Raw genomic sequence first — 26748 nt, forward strand, 5'->3', positions numbered from 1 at the left:
GGCTTTTTGGAAACAGGCTGTTGGAAGAATGCAGAACCGGGGTAACCGCTCCCCGTCAACTCTGTTCTGAAGGCCCAGTGGTGTAACGGCGTTCTTTAGGGAGGGCACAGAGCGGAACCTGCCCCAAAGGCTCTGAGCAGAGCAGGGCTCCAGGCAGAGAAACGGCTCCTGCCGATCCCAGTGCGATGCTGTGGGGTGGGAACAGCTCTTCTGGGGCGTGAGTGGGCACAGGCGCAGGCCTGGGGAGTTGCGGAGGCAACACAGAAGGCGCAACTGAAACTCAGAAACCACCAGGATTTCCCAGCAGCTGAGCGAGGGTTTTCTGGAACGCTTTTGGACTCCAATTTACGCACCCAAGATCTTTCTTTGGACAAGCCGTAAGCGGCTTGTCTCAATCGAAGCAAGGTGTTACACCAGCCACAGGGAACTGGGAGTTGTAATTACGGGCAGCGCTGCCCAAATTAGAGGGGCTGCCCAACCGTCTGCAATTAGCTCTGGCCTGCAGCCTCCTGCCCCGCCGTCCTGGCACGGCCGCCAGCAGCAGGGCAGCGCGGCTTTGGCCAGGTTGGGGCCGGGCACAGCCGGAGCCTCCTCCCTCCCTCCCTCCCTCCCGCCAGCGCCCCAAACCCACTCGCTGAAGCTTAATCAAGGCTGACATCTTTAGGGCCCCACAAAGAACAGCAGGAGCACGGGCAGCGAGCTGCCAGGGACAGACCGTGACTTTATTTCTGGCTTTAAACGCAGCAAATTGCAAATCTTCTCTAATGTCACTGCAAAAATACTTTGCCTGGGTAAAATAGGCTATCCTGTACAAAGACATAAGTTTAATATACCTTGCTGTAAGTACATTTATACACATAAAACGGCATAAATTAGAAAAGGGAAAAACAGGTATATAAAATTCTGGTTACATACAAATCTGATTAAATTAGCATTTACAATGTGGTTCTAGGATACCTGTTAAATATAGCGCTGTGCATACAGTACCCTGACACCCGCCCAGACACGATTAAAAAGAAGGGGCTGGCGGGCCGGGTGGTCGCTCACACGTACTGTAGAAAAAGCAGTGGCCCACCTTGGATTTTTTTTTTTTTCCTTTTCTTGAGGACATGCAAATCTCTTCTTCGAAATCCTGGCTTTTCCAAAGCGCTTCCCAGCAGCTGTCCTACGCGCGGATGTTTGCGTCTCATCATGACCTCTTCGCTCTGCCCGGCTGACCTCCGCGGCACAAGATTATCTACCAAAATCAAAACAGAATGGCCTTACTTTTCCCAGCAACAGGGTGTGTTTCAAGTCGGTTTTACGCACATGGGAGGAGAAGGGGGAGGGATGTCCTGCAGTGTTTTACTTTCCGTTCAAAGGGAGATTTGTGAGAGGTTTATTTATTTACTCCCCCCCCCTCCCCAAATTTACAGTCCTGGGAACAGGAACCATCTGGCCTGGCGATAAGGGCCTCTTGCATCTAGCTGGCACGGAGCACAGCCACGCTTGCAGGACTTGGGTTACTCGGGGTGAGCCTCATTTGCCCCACTGAGTGCTCCCAGAGCTCAGCTCCTGGCGTGGCAGGCGGGGAAAGGAGCTGGACGTGCCTCTCTGGGTCTCCCTGGGGACTCCAGATGGAAGCCGGAGTTAAACACCTACATTTGGGGCTGAACGGGGTGAGGGGAAGCCTACCCTAAGTACCAGCAACACCTTTCGGTGATAAAGCACGGAGAGGAAATGGGGAGCAGCAAAGACCCCGAGACACTTCATTCAAACGCATGCCACAAGACGAGATCAGAGACCCCGGTAAGATCCACGCCTGCTTCTGGAAGCTCGGGCAGAGCCCCCTGGGTGGGCGCCCCCACGCAGACACCAGGGCACGGCTCTGCCCGGGTGGGTGCCAGCCTGGCCGCAAGCCCCCAGCGGTGCCGGTGCCATCCCCACACCCAGCTGCCGGAGGGGCTGTGCCTGCTCGTCCCCTCCACGGCCTGCAGGAACGTCACCTGCCTGGTTCTGAGGCACAAGGCCTTGGTGCTGGATTGCCTGAGGAGCTCCGGTGCTGTATTGATAAGCTGGGCTTAATCCTGCAAGCCCTGGCTGCCCCAAATTCCTGTCTGAGCTACGGGGGCAGGAGCTGCGGAAGGAACGCGAGGCCACTTAGGTTTGGCCAGACTTGCTCAACCCCCCTTTGAAATATTATTAGTACAGTTCCACAGCTGAGTCTATCGCCTTTCTTCGGCTAACAGCCAGCTCTTAAAATCACTGAGAATCGTTAGTGTCACAATCTGCACAACAGAACGAGTGAAACGCCGGGCGTCCGACAGCAAGGAGGCAAACACGGGTCCCGCGCAGCCCAAGGTGCTCCTGCAGCCTGGTTGCTCCCGTTAGGATCGCTGGCTCGGCCTGGCAGCGATGTTTGCAGACCCCATGCTGGGCACTGCTCTGGGGGAGCCTTCTCCCTGTGGCAGTGCAGGGGTTTCTGCCTGGCTGTGGTGCAGGGGTTGCTGGAGGCACGGTGGGGCTCACGCTGCTGCCTGCAGGCAGCACAGGAAGGCTGCCCAAGTTTTGGAGGCAGCCAAGAATCAGTGTGCTGTGAGTGAAAGGGATGTTTTTAAAGACTGAGCATCAGCGAGGGGATGCTGTCTTTGAAGAGCTGACTGCTCTCCACAACCTGGCCTGACGTTATGAAATGCCTGTCCTGTTAAAGCCTTCACGTCAACTCCGGTCCTGAAGCTGACGAGCTTCAGAGCGCAGCCAGCTGCAGGACTGATCACGTCTGCCTGGAAAGGCGCTGACCAATCTGCTGAAGGAAATCCCCTTCCCTACTGAATTCCAGCAGTTTTAAGAGTTCCCCTGGTATGTATTCTTCAGGTCCACGCACACTATCTGGCTTTGTTCTTGATGAATCCTGTAGGATTTCTTCTGTCGAACCTCACAGCCCTACCCTGTGGTGCCTCCTGAAAGGCTGAGCTGGCCGAGCAGCACCCTGCTGGGCCCGAGCACCCACCGGCAACTCCCGACACCACTGGAAACGTCAATGACACTGATAAGCCTGGAGAGAAGCAGCAACTGCTTAGCCAGGTGGTGAGATAACGGCTGGGATCATCACAACCATGTGCAGCCAGAGCTGGGCTCGTTCTTCCCTTCCCATGAAGCCAGGATCATGCAGATGGAGGGTGGTGCGGCATTCTCCCAGCCTCAAAACCAGCACCTTCTTCTCCCCTCAGGCTTTAGCCCGCTGTCCATCTCAGTGATGCCTGCGTACCTCCTGCAGATCATCAGCTACTCCAGAGCCACTAGCGGACCTGAAAGCACTTAATCCATCCCATCGGTGCAAGCGAGACACGTAACTGAACTTGCTTAACCTCTTGCTGCAGGGTTCTTCAGCAGTGCTGCCATAATTAGTTTCAATAGCCACATTAATTCTTGGTGAGGTCAGGTTGTGTAAGCCCTCCTTGGGCTTCTCATCTCTTCTCTGACCTGTCCCTCCTTCCACTTAATGAAGAGGCCGTTTTCCGCAATCACACCAGATCGTGCGTTAGACTGAAGCTGCATTTCCTTGTTATTAACAGTTGAGCTTCTGGAGTCTTGCTCACCAGCACTTGAGAGCAAAATGTTTCAAAACGGAGAGGAACTGCTGGGTCTAAGCACGGCTGCTTCTCCAGAAGTATGCCTAAGTTCAAAGCCCTGCTCGTGGCGTGGGCTGCGGGTGAATATTCCATTTTGTCACAAGTTTTGAGGTTTTAAAATGTCTTTTTGTTGCACACTGGAAAACAAACAAAACCCTTCCCATGTTTCTGCAAAACAGAACGCTGTCAAAACATTTTTGTTGGATAAGGTCAGGTTTTCTCTCCCTCCTTCTCCTCGGTCCCTGAAACCCCTCTTGAACGAGTCACCCAGACCGAACATTGCAGCACTGAGAAAACAGCGGAGTTCAGTGAAATTCAGAGCATCAAAACATCCCGACCCAGTCTCCGTAAGCACTAACCCAGCAGGAGCCAGCGCCGCACTAGCCAGTAGGCCAGATGCAAAACACATTACCGTCAGCAGCGGAGGGGAAAACCGGAGGTCCTAGCTGCAGACACTAGCTGGAAGCTCCAACGGCTGAGCCCCCATACCAGGGAGTAGTTGCGGATAGCTCCTTCCCTCCCACACCACCTCCTCCCTACCGTTACACATGTAAGTGGCTCTGCCGGGTTAATTACAGCACAGGATTTTGACAGATCAAAGTCCATTTAATAAAGCGCCTGCTGCTGTACAGCAGGGGTTTGGGGCTGTTTTTGCACAGCGTAGTCCCAGCAGGCAGGCTCATTCAGGAGCAGCGTGGTTCCTGCTCGCTGGCATTTGCGTGTCCCCAAAGCGCATGTTCGAGAGCAGGTTCATCAGAAGGAAGCAAAGGATTTCTCTCTGGCCCTGCTGCTCCTTGGAACATTCCTTCCAGATGCCTGGGCTGGCAGCTTCTCTGCAGCCAAACAACTTGGACCGAAGGGGAGACATTTTAAATATCCTTCTTAGGGAACGGCGTAGGGGAATTAGAAAACTCTTGTTCTCGGTTTGCAACAGGCTATGTTACAGGTAACAAAGGAGAATCGGTTTAAGGTTTATGTGACTTGAAGAGTTGCTCTTGGGCAGTGTTTCAAAGGGAGTCATGAGCTAATCATCTTTTATATAAATAACACTTTGCAGCAGTTAATATGAAAGTGCCTTACAGAGGTCAGCCTCAGCATATGGAACAAATCCTGGGATCCCAATGAAGCTTTTACTTCCTCCTTCTCCAGGCACAACTCCAGCAGCAGGATATGTAAAAATGGAGTAAGGGGTTCAAAATTCTGCCAAGTCCACAACTGGAAATCCATTACAATATTCTGCTGTATTAATGCATTGCTATTATGAAGACACTGCTGATTACAGCACCGTAAGCAACATCTGTCCAGTTAACAGTTAAACGTTTAACACAATAAATGCTTATATAATAGGAAGAGAAGCAGGAGAGACACTGCCAGGCTTAAGTTAGATTTTATAAAGCCAGTATGTTCTTCCAATGGTAACTGAGAAAGTGCTACTTAAAAATCAAAAAAAGGTTTAAAACTCTGTTAGTGCTATTCAGCATTGTGCTCAGAAAACGAGATTCCTTTTCAGTTAGCTCGGAAATGGTGAGACCGATGAGGTTCAGGTATGTTCCAGTTGTTTCCCATAAACTAATACAACTGACTGGAAATGCAACAGGGAATACTACATTTTTATTTCTAAATGATGGTATTGTTCAAATTAAAACTACTGTTAATACTAGAAATCTGAGCAAGGCACAAAGGTCAGCTCTGGATCTGCACTTCATTCTGCTACTTTGTTCGGTTCCCTCTCTATTACGCTGATCATCTTTGCCCCATCCCTAGCTGCCATTTAGGGGGTGTAACTTTCCTGGCACTGTCCCTATACCTTAATTAGTTATTTTAGGCTTCACAGTGAACTGGGACAAGGTCAGGGCAACAGTATCTCTTCTGTAAGAGGTTAACACTTTCTTCTTAGCATGAGGGCTGAACTGCTGTTTTAGGGGTCCCGAATGCTCACAGGAGGAAACTCATTCTCGTCGTCAAGACACACTGGTCCAGTTGCAAACTCATGCTCTGGGATGACCTCTCCTCGCAGGGCACCACCGTCCTCCGAATAACCTGCCAAAGTGAAAAACGCAGAACATCGCTGATAAATGGATGCACGGAGGCTGGAAACAAACAGCTGTGACGCTCTTTTATCACTGATCTAACGCAGAGCTGGTTTCTGTGGCATTTGGCAGGGCACCGAGGGACGCCTGTAGAGAAAGGTATCTCTGTCAGCACTACCCGTTAGGGAACGGACTAGCTTCTTTGGCAGCAGTTGGCTTCCTCCCACCCCAAACGTAAGCCCCAATTCCAAAATGGGATCCCCATCTGTACGCACGCCTTAACACTAGGGAATATAATGAAAGTCACCCAGTCCTCTCCTGCAATAATTCAGTGCTAGCTTCGTTTCTGTGAAGTGCAACAGGTTCAGGAGAATCTGTAGTGAGCTCGACACCAAAAATAGTGAGATCTGACTTCCACAGCCATGGTTCCAACTCCTGGAAACCCGTCTGGCAGCTGGCAGACTGCTGTCAGACAAGCTCCAAAGCTCGGATGTGGTTTCTGCTCGGCCAGGGGCCTGTTTGTGAGCAGCGCTGCACGAGGGGCCCAGCAGGCAGAGCAGACAACGCCTGAGCCATCCCGGGGGAGGAACTGGGTGAGCTCCAGAGGGCCCTGCTGTCCCAGTCTGCCCTGCACACGGGGTGTTTTGCTACAACGAACCCTTGGAAGTTTGGAGACTTGCCACTTTGCTCCAGGGGCTTTCTTGCTCCCTTGCCCCGAGGAAGGGCAGCCGCGATGCTCACCTGGCATGGTGGAAGTTGAAGGCACTGTACTTTGTCTGGCTACAGTCGCTGCGTAAGATTGAGGTACTGGAGGCTGAAGGTCGTTTTCTTTGTTCTCCTCCGTTTTTCCTGAGCCAAGCAGACTGATTGTACAGGGGCAAGAGGGGAGAAGAGTTAGTCCTGATTCCGTCCATTCCTTCCCCAGCACCGGCCGATACAACGGCGTGCATCCACGTCTCCTTGAAGCACCTCACCCGCTTGTACCAGTGCGGCCAGGCTCTGCCTGCAGCCCTTACAGCGCTGCAGAGGAGGAGATCATTGTGCTCTACAAATAAAGCAGGGGGGAGCAGAAGATAGGGAAAGCACTACTTCGGCTGGAGGACAATGCTGGCATGAGAATAGAAGGGAACAGACTGACCACAAAAGCTTTAGGTTACAAAGGCAAACAGTGTTTCTAATCATGGAGGGGGCTCCGAAGGGCTTCCAACAGGAGTGGACTAGATGAGAAAAGCAGTGCTGGCTAGTTTAGGATGGAGTTTGAGCAGAGATATAGTATGATGTAATGTAACTCATGACCCAAGGGCCCTTTTCAGTCCTCTGATGCTAAAAGAGGAACCCACACAGGACGCTGGCCTGCCAGCTCCGGACGGCTGCTTCACAACGGGAGCACAGGGGCGGCAGCGGGGTCTGACGGAGGCAGGAGGCCGGCGGCCGGAGCACGCTGGACAGCGCAGCTTTCAAGTGCCTTTGTTTTGCGGCTTTTAAAAAATCTGCTGGCATTTTCCTGGCCGGCAGCCACGTCCCGGCTGAGAGAACATGTTACATCGCACCCCACCCCAAAGGCTTCACATCTGGAGCCAAGTAGCCCAGATGTGGGGTTATGCGCTTAATTTTATTGGCACACAAACCGAACGGCAGCACAGAAGGCTCCGCTTTGGCACCGCGAGCCTGCAGGCATGCATGTGTGAGAGTTTTTGTTGACGGAAGCTCCCAGTGCCGCTCCGCGCCATCACACCTCCAAAATCAGCTCTCCAGCCTGGAGAAGGTGGTCTGCTCTCCTGCCCCGCTCGTGGTCAGTGCTCTGCTGCTGGAGACGTCTCCTGAGGAAGCCTGCCCAGCTCTGCCATCTAGGCTGAGATGTCCCACAGCTGCCGGGGGATTCGGGATGTCTCTGGTTTCTTCTGCTAGATGCCCCAGGTCCCTGCCTGCTGATATGGCCCTCTCTGACGTCTGTCAGATCAAGCAACTAAAATCACAAGTCAGTTCTAAAGCTCTTGCTCCTACAGCTCCGTTTTGTGCTTTCAGGTGAAATTCCCTTTCTTAATTTTTAAAAATCAGCCTCTGTATCAATCACGTAGGGAACTCCAGCACACTGGAGGTACGGTACCTGTGCTTCTTAATTAAGACGCACTCTCCTCCATCTTGCGGGTCCAAGTTGTAGATATAGAGATGTCCATCTGACGTGGTCACCAGCAGTCGAGGCAGCTTCTGAATCCTAACACAAAAAGCATCGTGAGCCCAAACACGACAGCTGCACGCACACACAGAAGCAGCAAACACACGCGCTGTGTGCTCTGCAGCAGGCACGGGTGCCAGATAACGGGCCACAGCGGTGGTGTTCCGCACAGATAGCTGTGTCTGCTCAAAGGCTGGCGTGGCAGCGGGGACACAGATGTCAATACGTACGTGGAGAGGGCGCAGACGTTCCTCTGCCCGGAGGTGTTCAGGCGTACAGTGGCGAAAGCTCGGTCCTGGTTTATCATGCCTGATACTTGGGCAGGGAGGTAGTTGGTAGCAGCCTGGAACATCTTTCCCATGTACCCGCTCCAGGTGGGAGGCTCTTCTGGCCGGCTGCGGGGTCACAAAGCAGCATCAGTAGGGCTACCACAGCCATCCGTGCCAAAACAGGTTAGGAACAACAAAAACGATCCTGGTCTCAGTTATGTGGAAGGCTTTCTTTGGAGCAGCTGTACCCCCTGTGCCCCTGGGCACCCTTGCAGAAGCCCTTCTCTGTCTACCCAGAAGGGCTGACGTGTTTGCACCAAGGAAAAACAACACGGAGCTGATCCTTGTGCTGCGCCTTCTGTTCCTGGTGCCCACCGCAGCGTTAGAAGCCTGCAGACCAACCCCCTGCCGTGCCAGGGCAGACTCTCATAGTAGCAGATTCACAGACTGAATGAGCCGGTATCAGAATTCCCCTTTCTCTCCTGCAGCAACGGAATCTCTCCCCACGGATGAGCCGCATGGGCTCGCTGGCCAGGGACGCTCATGCATCTGGTGGGACCCTTCTGGCAGCTCGTGGAGAGCCCCAGCACAGTGGAGAGCCTGGGTTCGCTCTGGCATCTCCAGCACGAGCAGCACCTTGCTGCCAGGGGAAGGCTGGCTGGGTACAGGGAAGGAGGCAGGGGACAGTGGCAGCTAACAAACACAGACCGGTCCTTGGGGAGCTGACAGCAGGGACACGGTGTGTGGCTTTTCCAAGGAGCGAGTCCATCAGGACACAAAGCCAAAGAGAGAGTTTGCAGCTGGTGGAGAACATGTGGCGAGGAAATGGAGGCCAGCTGCGTAAAGGCAGGTGCCTGAAGCACAGACAGCCCTGGGGCAGGCAGGTGAGCCCAGGCCATCCCCCTCACCTGTCAGTGAGATGCTCCAGTTTAAAGATGTGCACCGTCTCCGTGTTACTCGAAGCACACAGGAACTGGGAATCCATGCTGAATACCAGGGAGCTGATGTTCACGTACCTAGGGCCAAGGAGACGGGACTGGTCACCTCTTGGCACATCACCAAATGGGATCTGCTAGGTTTTGCTCAGAGGACAGGGAGGAAGGGGACCCATACAGAGAGAGAAGCCCCCTGCCTGGCTGCTGCTGAGGCTGTGGGCTGACTAACATTTCCCTAATCCCTTCGCTGAGAGCTGGGGATAACCCTTAGTTAGTGACAGCCAGCCAGAGAGGTGGAAGCGTCCTTGCTCACACAGCTGTCTGTTGAGCAAACAGCTGCGCTGCCTCGCCACAGCAGCTGAAGCTTTTGGAACTGCAAAGGCCAGGGAGGACATCCAAGGTGCTGGATGGCCAGGTGTAGGTGGCATCTCTTCCTGTGCAGGCGCAGCAGGGCAAGGGTATCTCGGTCATGTCGGTCTGTGTACTTGCAGAAGTGTGTAAAATCACAGATCAGGGATAGGGGAGGGAGGAAGATCAGGAAAGGATCTCCCGGAGCATTTGACAGGGACTACAGGAGGGCAGGAACAGCCCATGGCTGCCATCAAGACTTGGGCTCTGCGCAAGTGACTTTTAGCTTCAGAACACCTCCTTTGAGAAGACAAGAGCCAGGATGATAACTCTGGAGACTTCATTATTTCAAGTAAGGAACAACAAAAGGACGGAGTAAATGGACTGAATCTACCTCTGTTCTCTGCAATTGTCCCGTTCTGTGGCACACTGAATTGAATCACTAAACTGCCAGCGGCAGCTGGGCGCAGCGTGGCTGTCTGGCACAGTGACATTTCTATCTGATACGCTCGCTCTTGTTTTCTTTCTGCAAAAGACGCCAGAGCCGCCAGGATCTGACGTTGCCCTGCCCCTGTGTTTACATTTCTGCTCTGGGAGCCCTCTGTCAGCTTGTCACCGACAGAAGAATGAACTGACCTTTTCATCCCTCGCCGGAATTCATAGAGCTTTTGCCCACCAGGAATGGAAAATACCCGAATGACTGTGCCCTGCAAAAAATGCAAGTGGAAAGATCACACAGGAGCAGGGCAAAGAGCGCGAGCCCCTCCTCTGACACACCCAGGAAACTCCTTACACGCCAAGGCCCTGTTTGCCAGCCCAGGTCAACATGAACACAACGCAGTGGCCTCTTACAAGTGGGAATCCCTTTATTGCCCCTCCCCTGTGAGCTGTGTTTAGGAAGGGGCTGCCCTAAGGCCCCGCTCTCCCTGCAGCAGGCAGCCGAAGTGCTAGGGCTGGCTGCGAGCCCTCTGCCAGCTGCGGGCTGGCTGTGGCGACGAGGTTAATGCAGCAGCACTCACTCACTCACTCACTTTTTCGGAAGCGCTTGCCAGCTTCGAGCCGGTGGAGTTGAAGGTCAGGGCAGCCAGAGGGCCGTCATGGGCAGGAATTGTGCAGGCTGTTTTCTGAAGGACAGAAGGTAACGTGAGTGCAAAGAGACACGCTGCTCCTCGCGCTGCGTAAGGGCAGGGCGTTCCCTGCCGTGTGCCCTGTCCGGGAGCGCCTGTGTGTATTCACGGGACCGTATCACAGTCCTGGTATCCCTTCAACAGCCTCAGCATTTCTTATCTCTGCCTCGCCTTCAGCTCCCTCCCCGCGCACCGCAGGCGCTGTGATTACAGAGAGCTCCTTTCAGGTGCACGAGTCCTCAGCTCTCACCTCTCCCGAGCGGGCTGCAGGCTCGTGGCTGCGCCCTCGCTGAAGGCTGGCAGGTCCCTGTGCACTTCGCTCTCTGCACACCGCGCCTGTACGGCACAGACTGCTGCAGTGACGCCGCTCGGATGCCTGCGGGGAGCCCAGGCCCTCGCTAGTACCTCTCGCAGCAGCAGCGCGCCTTCCCTGCGAGCTCTGCTCCTCCCCTGCTGCAGATCCTCAGCTCCTGCTGCACGTACAGAGCGGCAGCCTTATGTAATCCAAAGCCCTGGCATAAACCGCAGATAATCATGACCCAAGCCAGGGAGAGATTTCCTGAGGGGCCGCGGGCACCTTGCCCTCGCCTTGACTTTGGGTTCAGCATCCTTTCCAGCCCGCAGCGGGGCAAAGCAGCTGCCCAGGTCCTGCACCCGCAGCAGCTCCAACCTCTGTGAGCCACCCCAGTGACATCGCTCCCTCTGTGCACGCTGCCAGAGCTCACGTGAACCCTTGTCCATGTCAGCCTGGCAGCTGCCCCCCAGCTGCAGAGGCGGGGGGCACGTTTACCTCCACATCCAGAGCTGCGAAACGGATGTTGTCATCTCAGAGGCTGCCTGCTTCGCGTGGCGTCCAAGCAAGGGGGATGTGGAACGTGCCTGCCCCGGGAGTTCCTTGCAGCCCAGCTCGGCGGAGTGCATTTATTCATCCTCCCCAAAGGCCCTGTTGGCCTTGCTGTGCTGCTGTTTGTTTTCAGGCCCTGCTGGTATCCAAACGGGCGAGCTCTGCACTTACCAAAGTATTTCCGTCGTAAAGCGCGATCTCTCCGCTGGTCGCGCTGCCGGGATAAGCCAAGTAGGAGTTGGCGTGGTTGATCGAGAGAGCGCACAGACCTGGCAAGGCGAGAGGGACGCAGCTGAGGTTGTTTGCTGGTGGAGGACAGAAAGCGGAGACGTGGCCACGGACACCGCGGGGGTTCAGGCGCTGCCTCGGCTTGGGCCAGTGTCCGGTACCAGGCGCGGGCCGGCTGCGCGCTGGCGGTGCCTCAGCCGTGGGGACACCTGCTGGTGCGGGACAGTACGGCTCCCTTCTCCCCGCCACCGCCTCCCCCAAATCCTGCTCGGAAAAAGCCCGGGTCCTGCTCAACAGCAGGCTCTTGGCTTCTCCCCCCTTAATCGTCTCCTTTGAGAAGGCAGGAGTAGGTGCATGGAACACAGCGAGGGACATCGTGGTCTCAGGGCTAGCGGGACTCCTGTCCAGGCTCACCTGGACGCCTGCGGCTGTGAGCAGGGTGTAAGCGCACGGCTGGAGGCTCGGATGAGCCGTGCAGCCTGCACGCAGCCCCATGGCGCCCGTGCAGCGGCCGTGGGGCTGGGCAGTGCCACTTCCTTCTCCCAGAGGAAAAGGGAAGCAGAGAAAGACACAGCAGACGCCACACTTGTGCGGGGAGGTTCTGGCAGGCAAGGAACTTGGACCCAGCCGAATTGTTACCACGGAGGGAATTCTACGCTGTACCGACCATCTGTCTGAACGCCAACACGAGCAGAAGTCTCCCAAACTTCCCCTTCCAAGAGAGCAGGAATTACAGGAGACAAGTGGATGGATGGATGTGTGCGTAGGCCTCTCCATCCGCCTGCCCCGCAAGTGACCTAGGAAAGAGCATCCCTTCCTGCCTCTGCTTTCTGCCGCTGGCTGAGGACCATCCCAGCGGATCCCGTCACACACAGCAGCGGGTCTCACTTGCTTCCTGCACCGCGGCCACGTGCTCCCAGCCCTCCCAGAACCCACTCAAGGGTTCGGCACGACCCCGAGCTTCCTGGCTCCCGCCCGGGCTCCCACGTAGCCCCACGTGCGGAGGAAGCTGCGGGGTTAAAGGCTGTCGGGGATCCCGCCAGGCTCCGCGCCTCGCTCCCCGCACCAGGACGCACACACGTGTGCACGGGTGCACACAGCCACGCGCACACACGCCGTGCAACACGTCGTGTCGGGACGCCGCCCTGGCCCCGGCCCAGCAGCAGGGAAGAATCAGCTGAAGCTTTTGTTTCAGGTCATTGTTTCTAACTAAACAAAGAGACCGCAGCAGCAGAGCCAGGAGCTGCGGGATCAGCCAGGGGCCCCGGAGGTCCACTCCCCATCAATCAAAAGCGTTTACATCACGCCAGGGACCGTGAGCGCCGGAGAAGAGGAGCTGCAGCAGCAAAGTGCAGGCAATTAAAAGGCAGGTGACGGCACCCGAAGAGGGAGGGGTGGCAGGACAGCAAGGACAGCCCACAGACTGCTTGTGACGAGCACGGGGGTCGTCTGAGGAGGGTCTTCCCCCAGCCCGGCAGCCCCGGGGGGATCCTCGCAGCCCTTTCTCTAAAGGGAGGATCGAGAGAAGGCTCCAGCTGAACAAAGCGAGCTCTGAGCCGGCTGGCGTGAGTCAGCCTCTCCCTCTGCTCCGCGCCCGTCTGGAAGAGGCAAACGGGAAACCAGGCCAGGGGAAAACACAGATGGAGTGTGCTGAGCTGACCTCGGGGACGCACAGGGAACGGGGATCACAAGGGACACGGGCGGCCTTTGAAGATGCTCTTCTGCTCTCGGCACCTGACAGCCCCGGCGAGGGGCGGCGCATGCAGCAGGGGGCTCAGGAAGGGGGCACAGCCTGGCGCTGCCCAGCATAGCGCCCCTGGGAGTGCGGCTTCACAGGTGGCTTCCTCGAGCAGCGCGGAGAGAAGCTGCTGCACTGGGGAAGCCTGGCCTGGCTGCCCAGCCAGCAGCCCCAGGGGGATCTGAGGGGTGAGGGGATCCACGTGAGGTGGTTCCCAAAGCTGCAGCTCTCAGCCCTCACGGCACGCACGTCAGCACGAGCTCGATGACCTCCTCGGCACAAATCCTGCCTCTGCCATGAGTCACCTCGCAGCCACGGCGCTCCCTTGGGCTCTCCTGCCCTCCCTGGAGCAGATCAGGCCAGGACTCGCTGGGGACAGGAGCCACCGGTGCTCTCCTGCATGGCAAAGGCTCCCACGCCGGTGTGCTCACGGTGGCGGGCAGCCAGCCCCGCTCCCAGGGCGCTGCGTTGCCCCGGGGACTTTGCTTCACTCCCACGGGCTGCGGCGCGGCTCAGACACGCTCGGGTGCTTCTCGCCTGGAGCTGGAAGCTCACGACTACGCAGCGTGGTTTCCTCTAAGGAGGGAGATTCACTCCTTCTTTGAGCACACGTGAAAAACACCAGACTCGCCCACCCCGGGCGTTTTCCTCTCTCTCCTGCGTGGAGGAGGCTGGCCAGACCTTACCGAGGGGACAACCCGGAGCGTGTGCAGTCATCCTGGAAAGTCCGTGCACATCACCACCGCAGGAAGCATCGCCTCTCACAGCGTGTGCGTGCGAGGGAGCCGGAGGTCACCGCACTTCCCCCGTAGCTGCGAGACAGCCGCGCTGGCTGCCCCTGCGTGCTGCGAGCTCCCCGGGCCCAGCCCCGCGCTGCCAAGCGGCTGAAGGACAGCGAAGGGTCGGGAGCTGGGTTCTGAGAAGCGACGGGTGCAGATCTCACAGCGACTGCCCCATGGGCGGGCAGAAAATCCCCGGATCCCTGCTCGGAAAGGGCTTGGCAAAGGAGAGATAAGGCTGCGCCGCCTTGGCCTCCTGGACACGGTGTGCGTGGGGTCAGGCTTGGGAGCAGCGCAGATGTTCGGGGACAAAGGGAGCACACGTGGCACAGCACTTGTCACTCGGCTCATTCAGTGACAGCTGCTGCGGTAAAAGGGTTTTAGAAAATTAAGCTCGTATGAAGTCCTGTGATCCGCAGCAGCCTCGTCCTGTCCCAGGAATTGCTGATTGCTGCTGCTCTTAAACCGTGACCCGACCGCTCGACCCAACTGCTCAGCCCGCCTGCGGAACAGCTCCAGGCCTGGGTATCCCCGTCCGTCCTGCCACGGCGGGGCTTTCTCGGGAAGGTTTTAAACTTCAATTATATTTGCAGCATTGGGGATGTTTAATCCACATGGAGAGGCCGTCTGTTAAGACCTGAAGTAGGTCAGGGGAGAAGCTGGAACAGCATCCCTTGAAAGCCCAGAAGCAGCCAGGCGTGAGCGCATCGATAACTTCACAAGCAGCCGCCCCCGAGACGCCGCCGCAGCCTGTGACGGGGAGATCGCAGCGCCGCCGGCACGCAGCCAAGTTTCCCTGCTCGCCGCTAAAAATAGCTCCTCTCCCATCAGCAGGAAAGGCGGATTCACCCCACGCTGCACAGGGAGGATCTGTTCTGCAGCCACCTGCCCTGCCCTGCCCTGCCCCTTGGGTTTCCCGTGTGTTTGGAGTAATATCAGGTGGCGGCCCGGGCTGCTGGGAACTCCCTGGCTTGCTCGGAGGCACGGCGCGGCTCCTTCAAAGCGCTGCGGGACACGGGGCACGCTGAAGGAAGGGCAGCGAGCCCCAGAGGGGGGATCTGAAGTCATCCTGTACATGGAGGGAAGCTTGCGGTCCTGGCCTGCCCTACAGCTTCACTCTTGTACGGGGAATAAAGGCGCGCTCCGGGAAGCTGCGTGGTCATCCTGCGAGAGGATGGGGTGAGACCGAACCTTCCTCGAACCCTGCTGACCGTTCCTGCTCTCCTTGGAAGCATTTGCTCAGGGCAGAGCAGGGTTTCCTCTCTCACAAGCCCAGCTGAGTGCCTCCAGACACTGCTGGCTCCTCAACGCTGAATGAGCTGGGCTGCTACGAGCGCGCAGACCGCAGGCTGGTTTCAATTCTAACACAAATACCGGCGCTGAACAAAGCTCCTGCAGAGCTCGCCTCTCCCTTTCACGCAGTTCTGCCGCGCTTACCTGTTGCATTGGGAGGCGTATCCAGAATGGTCTTCAAAAGCTTCATGTCCTTAATGTTATGGATGTAAATTGACTCCTCCAGGCAAACAATCAGCCTCTGCAAGGACACAAGGGCCATGAACAGAACCTCACCAGCACAGGCACAATGCCTCTGCCTGCTGCTCCCACAGCTCACGCACCCTCATCTTCGCTGTCAGAAAAGCTCTGCGGGGATTTTACCGAAATGCAACAGAAACGGGATCTCCTCTGCTTCTACATCCCCTCTCACTGGACAGCCTTCGATTTTGTATGGCTCTGCTTCTGAGAGTTGCCTGCATCTGCTTTTGCATTAGAAAGCAGATAAAACGTGATGATTTCTGTTACTCTTAAGAGCTGATCTTCCACATCTCCAGGCCCCAGAACACGAGGACACACCTGGGTTACACCCTAGGTCCTGGTTACCATCTATTTCTACCCCAACTTTTCTCTGCTGTTTTTTTCATAGCAAATTACTTTTTTGGTCATATAGGCCACGGGGCAGAGAGGCTGCCACTCCTGCTTGTTAGCGTGCCTACAGATGGGCTTGCCTGCCCCTTGCCCTGACTTCTTCCCAATTTGGGAGCAAGCACCCAAGCGGTGGGCCTCCCATTTCTGCGAAACCTAACGCGTCGACATCAGCAGGCAGGATTGCGCTCTGTGTGCCCAGAATTGTGTAGAATTGTATAAAACCGGGGGGAACAATTTGTTCAGGGACAGTCACAGAGGTTAGTGCTTCACATCTAGTATTTACACCAGCCTGGCAGGCGGGCAGGGTATTTCTAAGTTAATGTGCTTGCACCTCTTCTGTGGAATGAACTCATCAGGAACACCCACCCACTCAGCCAAGAGGCAGCTGCTGAGCGAGGAGCTGCCAAACGATGGGCAGGAAAGGCAGAAAGGAAAAAGGAAGCCTAATGTTGCAACCTTAGCATTAGGCCACCATTTCTGTGATCACTCAGCTTTGTGTCTCAGCGTGGTCCAGATCTCTACGTGTTACGGAAGCATTTTGCAGAGGCTTTTTTGGGACCGGGCTCTGGATCTGGCCGAGGGGTTGTGCTTTCTAACCCCAGGGAGTGCACGGCTCCACCTGTATTAGTGCCAAGTGTCCAGAAGCCCTGAAAACATCCCAATAAAAATGTAAGGCCAGACTCTGCCCAGGCTCCTGAAGATGAAGCATCCAAATCCATGTACAGGAAGCCTCCACCTCTTTAGAAATGAGGCCACTTATTTAGTATCTAAATGTGGAGTTTAGTTACTAACTTGAAAACACCCACATTAGAAAATCTTTGCCTTCCTCCACCATTCCCCTCGGATCAAACTCTTTCCCACTTCTATTCCTGCTAACCACAGCATCTGGGGCTGTGTCAGAGCCATTCTGCATTTCCAGGAAGACTTTGCCTTTTCTCCAGTAACAGCCATCAGCTTGCTAGCAGAGACCGTCAGGGTAATATTTATACAGCTGATTTCGGCAAAGCCACCGTGTGCTTTCCCAGAACTGCAAGGCGTGCTGCCGGTGCTGCACAGGTGAAGGGAGGCTTTAGATGACAGCAAAGCAGCAGCCAGAGCTGCAGCACAGGGTGCTGGCACCAACAGGGACAAAACCCAAGAAAAGGATGAGCTGAGTAATGGGGGTGGGAGGCGAAGAGGCAAAAGAGGCCTGGACAAGCTCACTGGGAGTGGAGAGGGCTGGTTCTCTGCCTCCTGCCCTCTGTGCAGCCCTGCAGCCCAGGCTGGCATCAGTGAAAGACCTGTCGAGGTGAGGAAAGGTTTTTATCCTCACTGTGCACACAGACAGAGCCTCAGGAAGGTGCTTGGCGCTGCGATTGCTACACGGTGTTCAAGGCACTGCTTCCTGCATTTCTCTGTACTGCTCCAGCTTGACACGGCTCAGGTTAGTGGCTGAGCTGCGTGTTGAGGACTTAAACATGCTGGGCATGGACACAGCTAGAAAAAATATCAAACCTCTCCAAAGAATTCAGGAGGGTTTCAGTACAGTAACTGAAAATCCAGGGAGGTTACAGGACAGCTTCTCAGCAGTCCCACAGCACAGCCTTATTGCTCCCTTTGAGATAAATCGCGATCTAGTTTAATGCAAACTCGAGCTACAGTGGAGCCTGAAACAAAGAATTCCCATGGATCAGCAACAGCCGAGGGACTATTTTGCTTGCACAACGAGGATTTTCCACGGAGAGGTCAAATCAAAACATTTACCATTTGTTTGAGATCTGTTCCTACTTCGTTACTGTCTTCCTGTGTTAATGGCTTATAAGGGACTCAGCCTTATACAGACTTTTAGAAGAGTAAGGCTTTCATTCTGAACCCCAGGAAGGTGTTCAAACATGACAGCACGAGCAGAACCCGACTGCCACCAGCTTAAATCTCGACTGGAGATTGGAATTGTATAGTTGCACAAAACAGAGTTAGTTCTCTGCACTCGAATGGCGTACATGTGGGCTCCTGGGTCAGAGCAGCAGGCAGACATGGAGTTAGCTCTGAAATTCAGGTATCACGATGTGTGCGATCACAGCCCTGCCCAGGCTGGAGAGCAGGTGCCTCCACCAAGGAAAAAGGTCATGCTTACACCCGGAGCTCTGCTGCACAGGTAGAAATATCCCTCCTCTGGGGACAGTGCCCTTGGCTTCTAGCTCATCAAAGCCCAGTGATTTATCTTCTGCCTGCCCAACCATCCGTAATATCTTCAAATCTCTTCAGGTTTGTTTGTGGTATGGTCGGTGGATGAGCTCAGCCTGGGATTTGAACCCAAGCTCGTAACGCAGCCAAGGAGCGTGGCTGCCTACACATCATCCTCAGGCAGTCACTGGAACAGCACATGGGAAAAATCCTGGACCTATTTTCCTCCCAGATCTCCTAGAACTGCTAAGCAGAACCTCCCAGTTTATTTTTATACATATACATCTATCTGCAATTCAGCAGAAGTCCTCGTTCTGCCAGCTCCGTTGTACGTTTAAGTGAAAAAAATCAATTTAGGACAGATTTAATTGTAGCACAGGAACTTCTCGTCAAACACAGCTTTACTGGAAGCTCAACCCAGAGTTTCCTTACGGGAGAGCTTTACTGCAGGACCCACTGTTGCTAACTGAGGAGAGGCTGATTATATACAATTACCCAGACTGCTCATTTCTTCATTGTAAAATGTCCTCAGCTTCTTATGGCATATACTTTGAAAATAATTATGGAAAAAAAAAGACTTTAAATCCTACAAATAGGGCTCAGGACTGTGTGAGGCTGTGTCAGTTCAGAGAACAACAGTCTAAAAGCCTTCTTCCCAGCGGTCAGAACGTTTCCTATACCTTTAAAAATAAAACCCAGCAGCTAACAGTACTTGAGCAGCCTTTGGCCTCATCGATGGAGTTTGAGATACTCTTGGATTTTGTTACCAACTCTGACAGTCTTATTTGCAACAACGATCGCAGAGGGGGTCCTGAAGTCAGGAAGTGGAATCCAAGGGAGAGGGGAAGGTGAAAAGGTGTCTTTTGGGCAGAACTGCATGCTGAACAGGCAAGGAGACAAACAACAAAAAACCTTTGTGTACCTGCGAAGAAAACAAGGACCCAGCACGATTTTACTCAAGCAGTTACGGCAGATGACATCCACAGCCCTACTCCTCCTCTCTCAGAGGTTACAAGGCCTGAGGTGGAGCTGGCAGAGGAGAACATGTACCCACCTACCCCTCAAAGCCCTGTTCAGAGACGCAGTGCAAACCGACCCGGGCTGCGGCTGCTCTCCAGGCAGCAGGGTCCCAGCTGGCCTCTGCTCTGTGCACAGTCAGCACCAGCAGAGAGCCAAACTGGGACAGCTGGGCCAGCCCACTTCCCCAGCCTCTTACCTGACGGTTCAGCCGGATGGACAGTATGTTACTGGAATAGCTGTAGTTGCAGATCTCCGTCCCTTTCTTGAAGTGGTAGACATTCATTTGCTGTGGCTTGGCATGACTGACCACGACCACAAGGCTGCTGGAGAACAGACGCTCCACGATGTAAACATCTGGGATTTCATCTGGGCACAGAAGAAAAGCGAGGCGGTCTTTAGCTTGGTTTATGGTTGGTTTGTTTGCTGTGACAAATGAGACTCAGGAGGGAATAGGGTTGGAAGGCTCAGTGCTAAGAAGCTCAACATCTGCTCTTGTTAAAAACTTCTCATAAACGGCACAAAGCATCAAAGGAGGAAGGGGTTAAGGAAACCTCCCTGGATGCAGAATGCTGTTGTGCCCCTCCTGGGCAGGGCCCTCCAGCTGCAGTCAATCCTTGGGAACGGGATATAAAAAGGAAGCCCTCACCTTTACCAAAGGAAATGAGAGTCAGCTTGGTCAGGGACCTTCCTGGAGGCAGCAAACGAGCCAGGGCTTATTGAGGTAAGGAAAAAGCGGCGTGGAACTCGCTGGCTGTTCTGCATGGTGTCTGATTTCTCCCAGCCTCCCTAAGGCAGGGGAAAGCTGATACCCTTTAATCCCTCCTCCTCACTAGGGTCATGCTCTCTGCAGAGCTCTGGCATGGCTGTGGTGAACAGTGGTGTGGGAAGTCTTGCAGTGACTGCTTGGGATGACTCCTTACACTGAAAAGGCACCGTTACAATGGCCCTGCTGTACCTGAGTCATCAGGGACTCCACCTTCTAATTAGCTAGTCCTGAACCATACCCAGTGCTTGGGCTGTCCTGCACTGGAGGTACAAGGACTGCTCTAAAACCAAGACGTAGGACTGCTTCCATCTCAGCCCATTACCTTGAGCACAACACCAGCAGGGATCTGTTTCTCTTTTGTCTCTGGATCTGCCTCTGAGGGGAATCCGAACTCCTAAACAACTTTAAAAGGTGGCTGTGGCTTGCTGCCATATGGCAGCTCATTTACCCTGTAAGGCAAAGAAGGACTCGAGCTGTGCCACAGACGAGGCAGCTGTGCCTGGCTGCTGAAGCTCCCACTACAGCCAGCAGAGAGAGAGGCATCTCCTGGGGGCGAGTTGGATCTCATTTGGTGCTGAAACAATTCTGGTGATGGCGAGAGTATGTGCTCCGTGAGGTTGTACTTGTCTTTGGCTGCTAAGTGCACTCGGAGCACAGCTAACGCTGGAAGTCTGCTGTGAGTGATCTTCTTACACTGGAAGCCCATGAAAACCACCTCAAGGTAAATATCACAGAACCCGCACTGGTGGCCTGCAGCTTCCCAGACGTGTCTGAAACATGTAGCAGTGAACTAGCTCTGAACGCTGGCTTGCAGGACAAGCTGCTGCTGTCAGGCTGACGACGGAGTGAGAAAGAAGCTGGATTCTAAACTTGTGGGACTCCTCCAGCTCTGTGAAAGTACTGCGGGTGGCTCAGAAACTTCTCTGAGGCTGCAGCTCGCTCTAAAGGCTGCTATGCACAGGGCAGTAAACAGAGCTGCTCCTCTCCTGATAAGGGAACAGCGGAGACAGATGCCATCTCTGCAGCAGCCATACGCAGAATCACTCACTCAAAGCAGGCTGAAGTTCTTTAACGTAGCTAAAGCTGTCAGCCACTGCTCAGAAAGAAGAGACTTACTGCTTTCGTGGACCTGGTCCAGTTGCTCCACAGAACTTAAGGAGAAAAGCTTGTATCCAGTTGTGGTTCCAATTGCCAGAGAGCTGCAAAGATGAGACAGAGATGAGATCTGATGGCAAGGTTATGGCCTGAGTTCCTGCAGATAAGGGGATGGGGCAGTTCCTGATCCAGCAATCTGTCAAGGCACAACTCTGGCTCCAGCCTCGAGCACTTAATGTGGGAAACCCAAGCGCTGTGCTTTGTCTGTGGCTGCTGCAGCCTGCAGAAAGTGAGCACCCCCGTGGGCCAGCAGAACATCACCCACTGTCTGATCCTGGGGTGACGGATGGACAGAGAGATGGCCAGACAGACCTCTGCAGGGAGGGCTGTTGGGAACCCCTCACACTGCAGAGGCAGGAGCTGAGCTGCCTCGGGTGACTTCCGGGGGCTGCAGGCTGGGCTGCCTCTAGATATATCACATCATAGAGCGGCTTAGGTTGGAAGGGACCTCAAGGATCAGCCAGTTCCAACCCTCTACCATGGGCAGGGATGCTGCCTGCTAGATCAGGTTGCCCAGGGCCTCATCAAACCTGCCCTTGAACACCCCTGGGGATGGGGCATCCACAGCTTCTCTGGGCAACCTATACTAGGGCCTCACCACCCTGAGTGAAGAACTTCCTCCTAACCTCCAAACTAAATCTCTCCCCTTCTAGTTTAAAATCATTCCCCCTTGTCCTGTCAGTATCTGACTGAGCAAAGAGTCACTCCCCATCTTTTTCATAAGCCCCCTTCAAGCACTGAAAGGCTGCGGTGAGGTCCCCTGGACCCTTCCCTTCTGGGGCTGAGCATCCCCAGCTCTCTGCCTTTCCTCACAGGAGAGGTGCTCCAGCCCCTCCATCATCTTTGTGGCCTCCTCTGGACCCACTCCAACAGCCCCACGTCCTCCTTGTGCTGGGGCTGCATGCCTGGGCGTGGTGTCACAGAACCATTAGGGTTGAGAAAAGCCCTCCAGGATCATCGTTGCCCTACCACCAGCACCCGCCAAACCATGTCCCCAAGCACCACGTCCAACCCTTCCTCGAACACCCCCAGTGACGGTGACCCCACCACCTCCCTGCGCAACCCCTCCCAACGCCTGACCGCTCTTTCTGACAAGAAACGTCTCCTCGTTCCAACCTGACCCTCCCCTGGCACAACCCCAGGCCGTTCCCTCTGGTCTTACCGCTGGTTACCTGTGACAAGAGGCGCCCCCAGCTCCCCACCCGTTCCCTCAGGTACCAGCAGGGCGCGATGAGCCCTCCCCGGGCCTCCCTGCCCCTCACCTCACAGCTCCCGCGCCCCTCACAGGACCGGGTCCCCTCACAGGACCCCTCACGGTACCGGGTCCCCTCACAGGACCGGGACCCTTCACAGGACCCCTCACGGGACCGGGTCTCCTCACGGGACCCTTCACAGGACCCCTCACGGTACCAGGTCCCCTCACAGGACCGGGACCCTTCACAGGACCCCTCACGGGACCGGGTCTCCTCACAGGACCCCTCACGGGACCGGGTCTCCTCACAGGACCCCTCACGGTACCGGGTCCCCTCACAGGACCGGGACCCTTCACAGGACCCCTCACGGGACCGGGACCCCTGCCCCGCCTGTGGCGGCCCCGCTGCCCCTCACCCCTCACACACAAGGTGCCCCCGACCCCCCCCCCCCCCCCCGCCGCTTACGTGCGGTCCTGGTTGTAGGAGCAGCAGCTGAGCGCCGCGGGCCCGCCCTGCCCCTGCCCCTGCGCCGCCATGCAGCGCCCGCGGCCCTCTCCCGGCCCCGGCCCCGGCCCCGCACCGCCGTGCTGGCGGCGCCGCCGGCGCTTCCCATTGGCCGGCGGCTCCCCGTAAGGCCCGCCCCTCCCGGTGATGGGCTTGCGGTTCGGCCTATGGGAGGTGGAAAAGCGGGGAGGTCCCGCCCGCCGGGCAGGCAGGGAGGGCTGCGATTGGTTGGAGGTGGGGAAGGGACGCGCGTGGCCACGTGGTGGTGTTGTGGGTGCGGCGGGAGGGGGGGGCAGAGCGGGAGGGGGGGCGGCTGAGGAGAGAGGGGAGGGGAAGGGAGGGGAAAGGGGGGGGGGGAGGGCTGGGTTTTGTAGGGTTGGGTGCGGTTGGGTTGGGTTAGGTTGGGTCAGGTCAGTTGGGGTGAGTTGGGTTAAGTCAGGTTGGGTGAGGGCAGGTCGGGTCCGGTTGGGTCCAGTTGGGTTAAGTCCGGTTGGGTTGGGTTGGGTTGGGTTAGGTCGGGTTTGGTCAGGTCAGGTTGGGTTAAGTTCGGTTAGGTCAGATGAGGTCAGGTTTGGTTGGTTTGGTTAGGTCAGGTTGGGTTAGGTCCGGCTGGGTTGGATTAGGTTCAGTTAGGTCAGGTTCAGGCGGGTTAGGTCGGGTCGGGTTGGGTAAGGTTGGGTTAAGTTTGGTTAGGTCAGGTTTGGTTGGTTGGGTTAGGTCAGGTTAGGTTAGGTTGGGGTTGGGTTAGGTTCATTTAGCTTGTGTTAGGTTTGGTTCAGTTGGGTTAGGTCAGGTTGGGTTAGGTTGGGTTGGATTAGATTTGGTTTGGTTGGGTTTGGTTGGATCGGGTTAGGTTCAGTTGGGTTAGGTCAGGTTGGGTTGGGTCGGGTTGAGTTGGGTTGGGTTGGGTTGGGTTAGGCTGGGTTAGGTCAGGTCAGGTTAGGTGTCAGGCGGTGAGGCCTTGGCTCAAGCAGAAGCTGTGGGTGCCCCATCCCTGGAGGGGGCTTCGGGCAGCCTGGGCTGGTGGGGGGCTGTAAGGGCCCTTCCCACCCAAACCATTCTGTGATTAGACACTAGGGGTGAACGAACCCCGTCTTGGCAGCGCCGTGTGGTGCAGGAAGGGCAGCGGCAGCCAGCATCTGTCTGGGGGCTTTGCATCAGGTACTGGGAGACGCGGGGTGCGGGGGCACGCAGGATCCACCGTCGCTGGAGCTTCCCGGCTCCCAGCTGGTCAAAGCTGTGGCTGACCCGGTGTGCTGCGGGTGGCAACCTCGCTCATCACAGAGGCTCCAGAGGCCTCTTCCCTGCAGCATTTCGGCGTGATAAATGAGACAAAGGAGGTACTGTGCTAGAGGGACAAGGTGCTGGAGCATGAAAGGGGTAAGTGATAGGAGGAAAACTTGTGATGATGCTCGGTCTCACTGACTGCAAAACAAGACAGTCCTCCTTTCAGGGAGTTTTTTTTTTTCCCTCACGTTGCAGCCTCCTTAGCTAAATGGGGCTTTGAAGAGTCTTTTAGTTCTTTACAGAATTTACAGCCTAAACTTGCTGCATTTGTGCATGCAGAAAGCTTTATTCATGTGGTTAGTGCCACTGCTACCTTGTGGGGTCGGATCTACCAGCAAAAACACACAAAAAAGTGGAGCCGGTCTCTAAATGACAAACGTTCTAGAAGTCAGTACAATGACATTAACAGTGCACAGGAACGCAGGGGCAGAGCCTGCAAACCCCCTAATTAGATGAGTAATCCTCATGTGAGTGCTGAAGTCATTGGTCCTAGATCACTTGATGTGCACCGCAGGACTTTTGGAAAAAGACCCACATGCAATACCATCTAAATGAGGCAGATTCCATGTGGACGCATCCATCTGCCCTGATTAATCCCCCTCTGCAGCATGTGGGCCTTCGAGTGTCCGTAACAATTCCCCTCTCAGAATTTAAGACCTGCAACTGTGAAGATGATTGATTTCAGGAGGAAGTATGAAAACAGACAGCTTTGAAAGAGCGCTGGCTTGGAGCGAGACTGATAGCAGGCCGTCCCTGGGCCATAGAGCACAAGAACTGCCCTGCAAAGTCAGCAGGGGAGCCATTTAAAATTCATCATGTTTGGGGGGAAAACATCTTCTGTTCATAGGAGCCTGGTGAGGAGCGCTAATAAAGCTACAAATGAAACAGAAAAGCTCTTTCTGAATGGCCTGAGACTGTCCCTGTGGATTCGGCATACTTTGGTTTTGAAATAGTGATGTCAAAGGGAAAGCAGGGTTGGGGAGCAGGAAAAAGTTTTTTTTTTTTTTTTTTTTTTTTTAAAGGGAGTCAGTGCCTTGTATTTCAAAAAAACAGTTTCTGAGCAACTGCCATGGTTGGATGTTTGCTGCTTGGGTAATCAGACAAAACTACCATGAGCTGGTTTTAAAATGAAGCCTAGATAAAGCAGAGCCACAGAAGCATCCGAGGCTTGGGCAACAATTATTTTTCTAGCTTGACTGATGCAACCAAGTTGGTCAATCTTCCTTTCGGCTAGCTGCCTACGAGGGCTATTTAATCAGCAGAGGTGGGAGAAACAAACTGTTCTTGTCCTCTGCTGCAGTGCAAAAACCTCTGGTGGCCTTTGGAACGGGTGTTCTTGAGCACAGCAGTGGTGGTGGCTCTAAGGCCAGGACAAAAACAGAGCAAGCTGCTCCCCTGTGTGTCGGTGAAGTCGTCTCACAGGAGCTCTCGGAGATCTCAGGGTCTCTGACAGATCAGGGCTTGAGCTTTAGGCATGAAATTGAAGTTGAGGTGCCATTTGAGGAAACTGCGGCTCTTTCTGGTAAAGAAATTAATTAGGTGTCTCAAATGTAAAGAAATTGCTAATTTCTGGTTTTCAGGACAGAAAGAGGGACAGCTTCGGAAGGAGTTAGTAGTTAGGGGCCAGGGGCGGAATTCCTTCTTGGGATCTGGTGATATGTCACATCTGGGGAAAGGGGTCTGGCAGGGACAGCAGGGTGTCATGCCAGACACCGGAAAGATAGCTCTTGCTCTGATGCGTGCATTTGCTGGGAAGAATACATCAGGAGCTGGCTTCCCTTTCCTGACCTTCCTTTTCCCGACCTTCCCTTTTTCCTTTTCCTGTGACTGCAGCGACTACGTCAGGTGCAGTAATTTTTGACAGTAGCAACCTCAGCTCAGTCATTAACTCTAAAGCCAGAGCGTGGCCATCTAGTTGTGAATGTTTTTCAATGCAGGAAATGTTGTGGGACAGCTGTTGGTTTGCGTTCTCCACCCCGGGGTGCAGGAATTGAAGCCTCGAGGAGGAAATGGGGTAAAGAAGCTGGGAAACCGGGTGCTGTGCCTCGGAGGCCCTCTCCCAGCCAGGGCATTCTGCATGTTGCTGTTCGACATGAGGAGGGTCAGGTGCCTTTTGATATCTTTTAGGCTTTCCCCTGGCTCAGTGTTGAAATTCCAGCCAAGCTGTCCTTTATCAGATAAAAGCCTGCTTACTAACGATATGTCAGGTATTTGCGTGAAGTGTGCTACAGAAAAAAGGTCTTGGCAGGGGCTAAATGTGCTGAGTATCCTTCACTGGTATTCATGATAACCATGAGGGTCTAGAGCCTTCCAGGGAAAAAGCAGGCAGGAGGGAACAGGCAAAAAAAAAAAAGATTTTCTACTGAGAGCAAGCACCTCTCATAGCAGGAAACCATCGTTGGTCTGTGAAAGGAGTGGGGAGAGATCACACACACTCTTTTGCTTTGCCCTTGCTTATCACCCTTACCCACTGGTCTCATGATCGAGGCAGAGGAGGAAGAAGGGGTTGCAATGCCTTCTTTAGGGGTTTAATAGCATGAACTGTTGAGTACTAAACCACCAGCCCGGCTGCTCTAGGATCTGCAGGCAATAAATGCTGCCATCTGGTGCCCCGAGTCCAGATGCACACACCGTTCGTGCTGGGCAGGCATC

At 54.9% G+C, this 26748-nt stretch overlaps 1 protein-coding gene across 2 annotated transcripts; it reads right to left on the minus strand.

Moving 5' to 3' along the window:
- Nucleotides 1–701: 701 nt before the first annotated feature.
- WIPI1 (WD repeat domain, phosphoinositide interacting 1) lies at nucleotides 702–22922 on the minus strand. Of its 2 annotated transcripts, XM_035558814.2 has the most exons (13): nucleotides 22771–22922; nucleotides 21074–21156; nucleotides 19388–19557; nucleotides 15523–15619; nucleotides 11512–11609; nucleotides 10401–10493; nucleotides 10006–10076; nucleotides 8995–9102; nucleotides 8048–8212; nucleotides 7749–7856; nucleotides 6383–6504; nucleotides 5551–5651; nucleotides 702–1237 (listed from the first exon to the last, which is right to left on the minus strand). In XM_035558814.2, the coding sequence occupies exons 1-13, from the start codon at nucleotides 22839–22841 to the stop codon at nucleotides 1190–1192; spliced, it is 1335 nt and encodes a 444-aa protein (XP_035414707.1). In that variant the 5' UTR covers nucleotides 22842–22922; the 3' UTR covers nucleotides 702–1189. The 2 variants fall into 2 exon arrangements, with proteins under 2 accessions (XP_035414707.1, XP_035414708.1); XM_035558815.2 differs by lacking the exons at nucleotides 702–1237; nucleotides 5551–5651; nucleotides 6383–6504 and adding an exon at nucleotides 7364–7591.
- Between the last annotated feature and the right edge of the window lie 3826 nt (nucleotides 22923–26748).

The sequence above is a fragment of the Cygnus atratus genome, chromosome 18, assembly GCF_013377495.2.
Source record: "Cygnus atratus isolate AKBS03 ecotype Queensland, Australia chromosome 18, CAtr_DNAZoo_HiC_assembly, whole genome shotgun sequence".
Lineage (NCBI taxonomy): Eukaryota > Metazoa > Chordata > Aves > Anseriformes > Anatidae > Cygnus > Cygnus atratus.

Excerpts from the sequence above, each read along its gene's own strand:
- WIPI1 (XM_035558814.2), bottom strand. The coding sequence starts at position 22,841 with ATGGCGGCGCAGGGGCAGGGGCAGGGCGGGCCCGCGGCGCTCAGCTGC. Across the intron at positions 15,620-19,387 it reads CCATCCGGCTGAACCGTCAG|AGGCTGATTGTTTGCCTGGA; the intron begins GTAAGAGGCTGG and ends GTGTCCTTGCAG. Across the intron at positions 10,494-11,511 it reads TTTACGACGGAAATACTTTG|AAAACAGCCTGCACAATTCC; the intron begins GTAAGTGCAGAG and ends TCTGTCCTTCAG.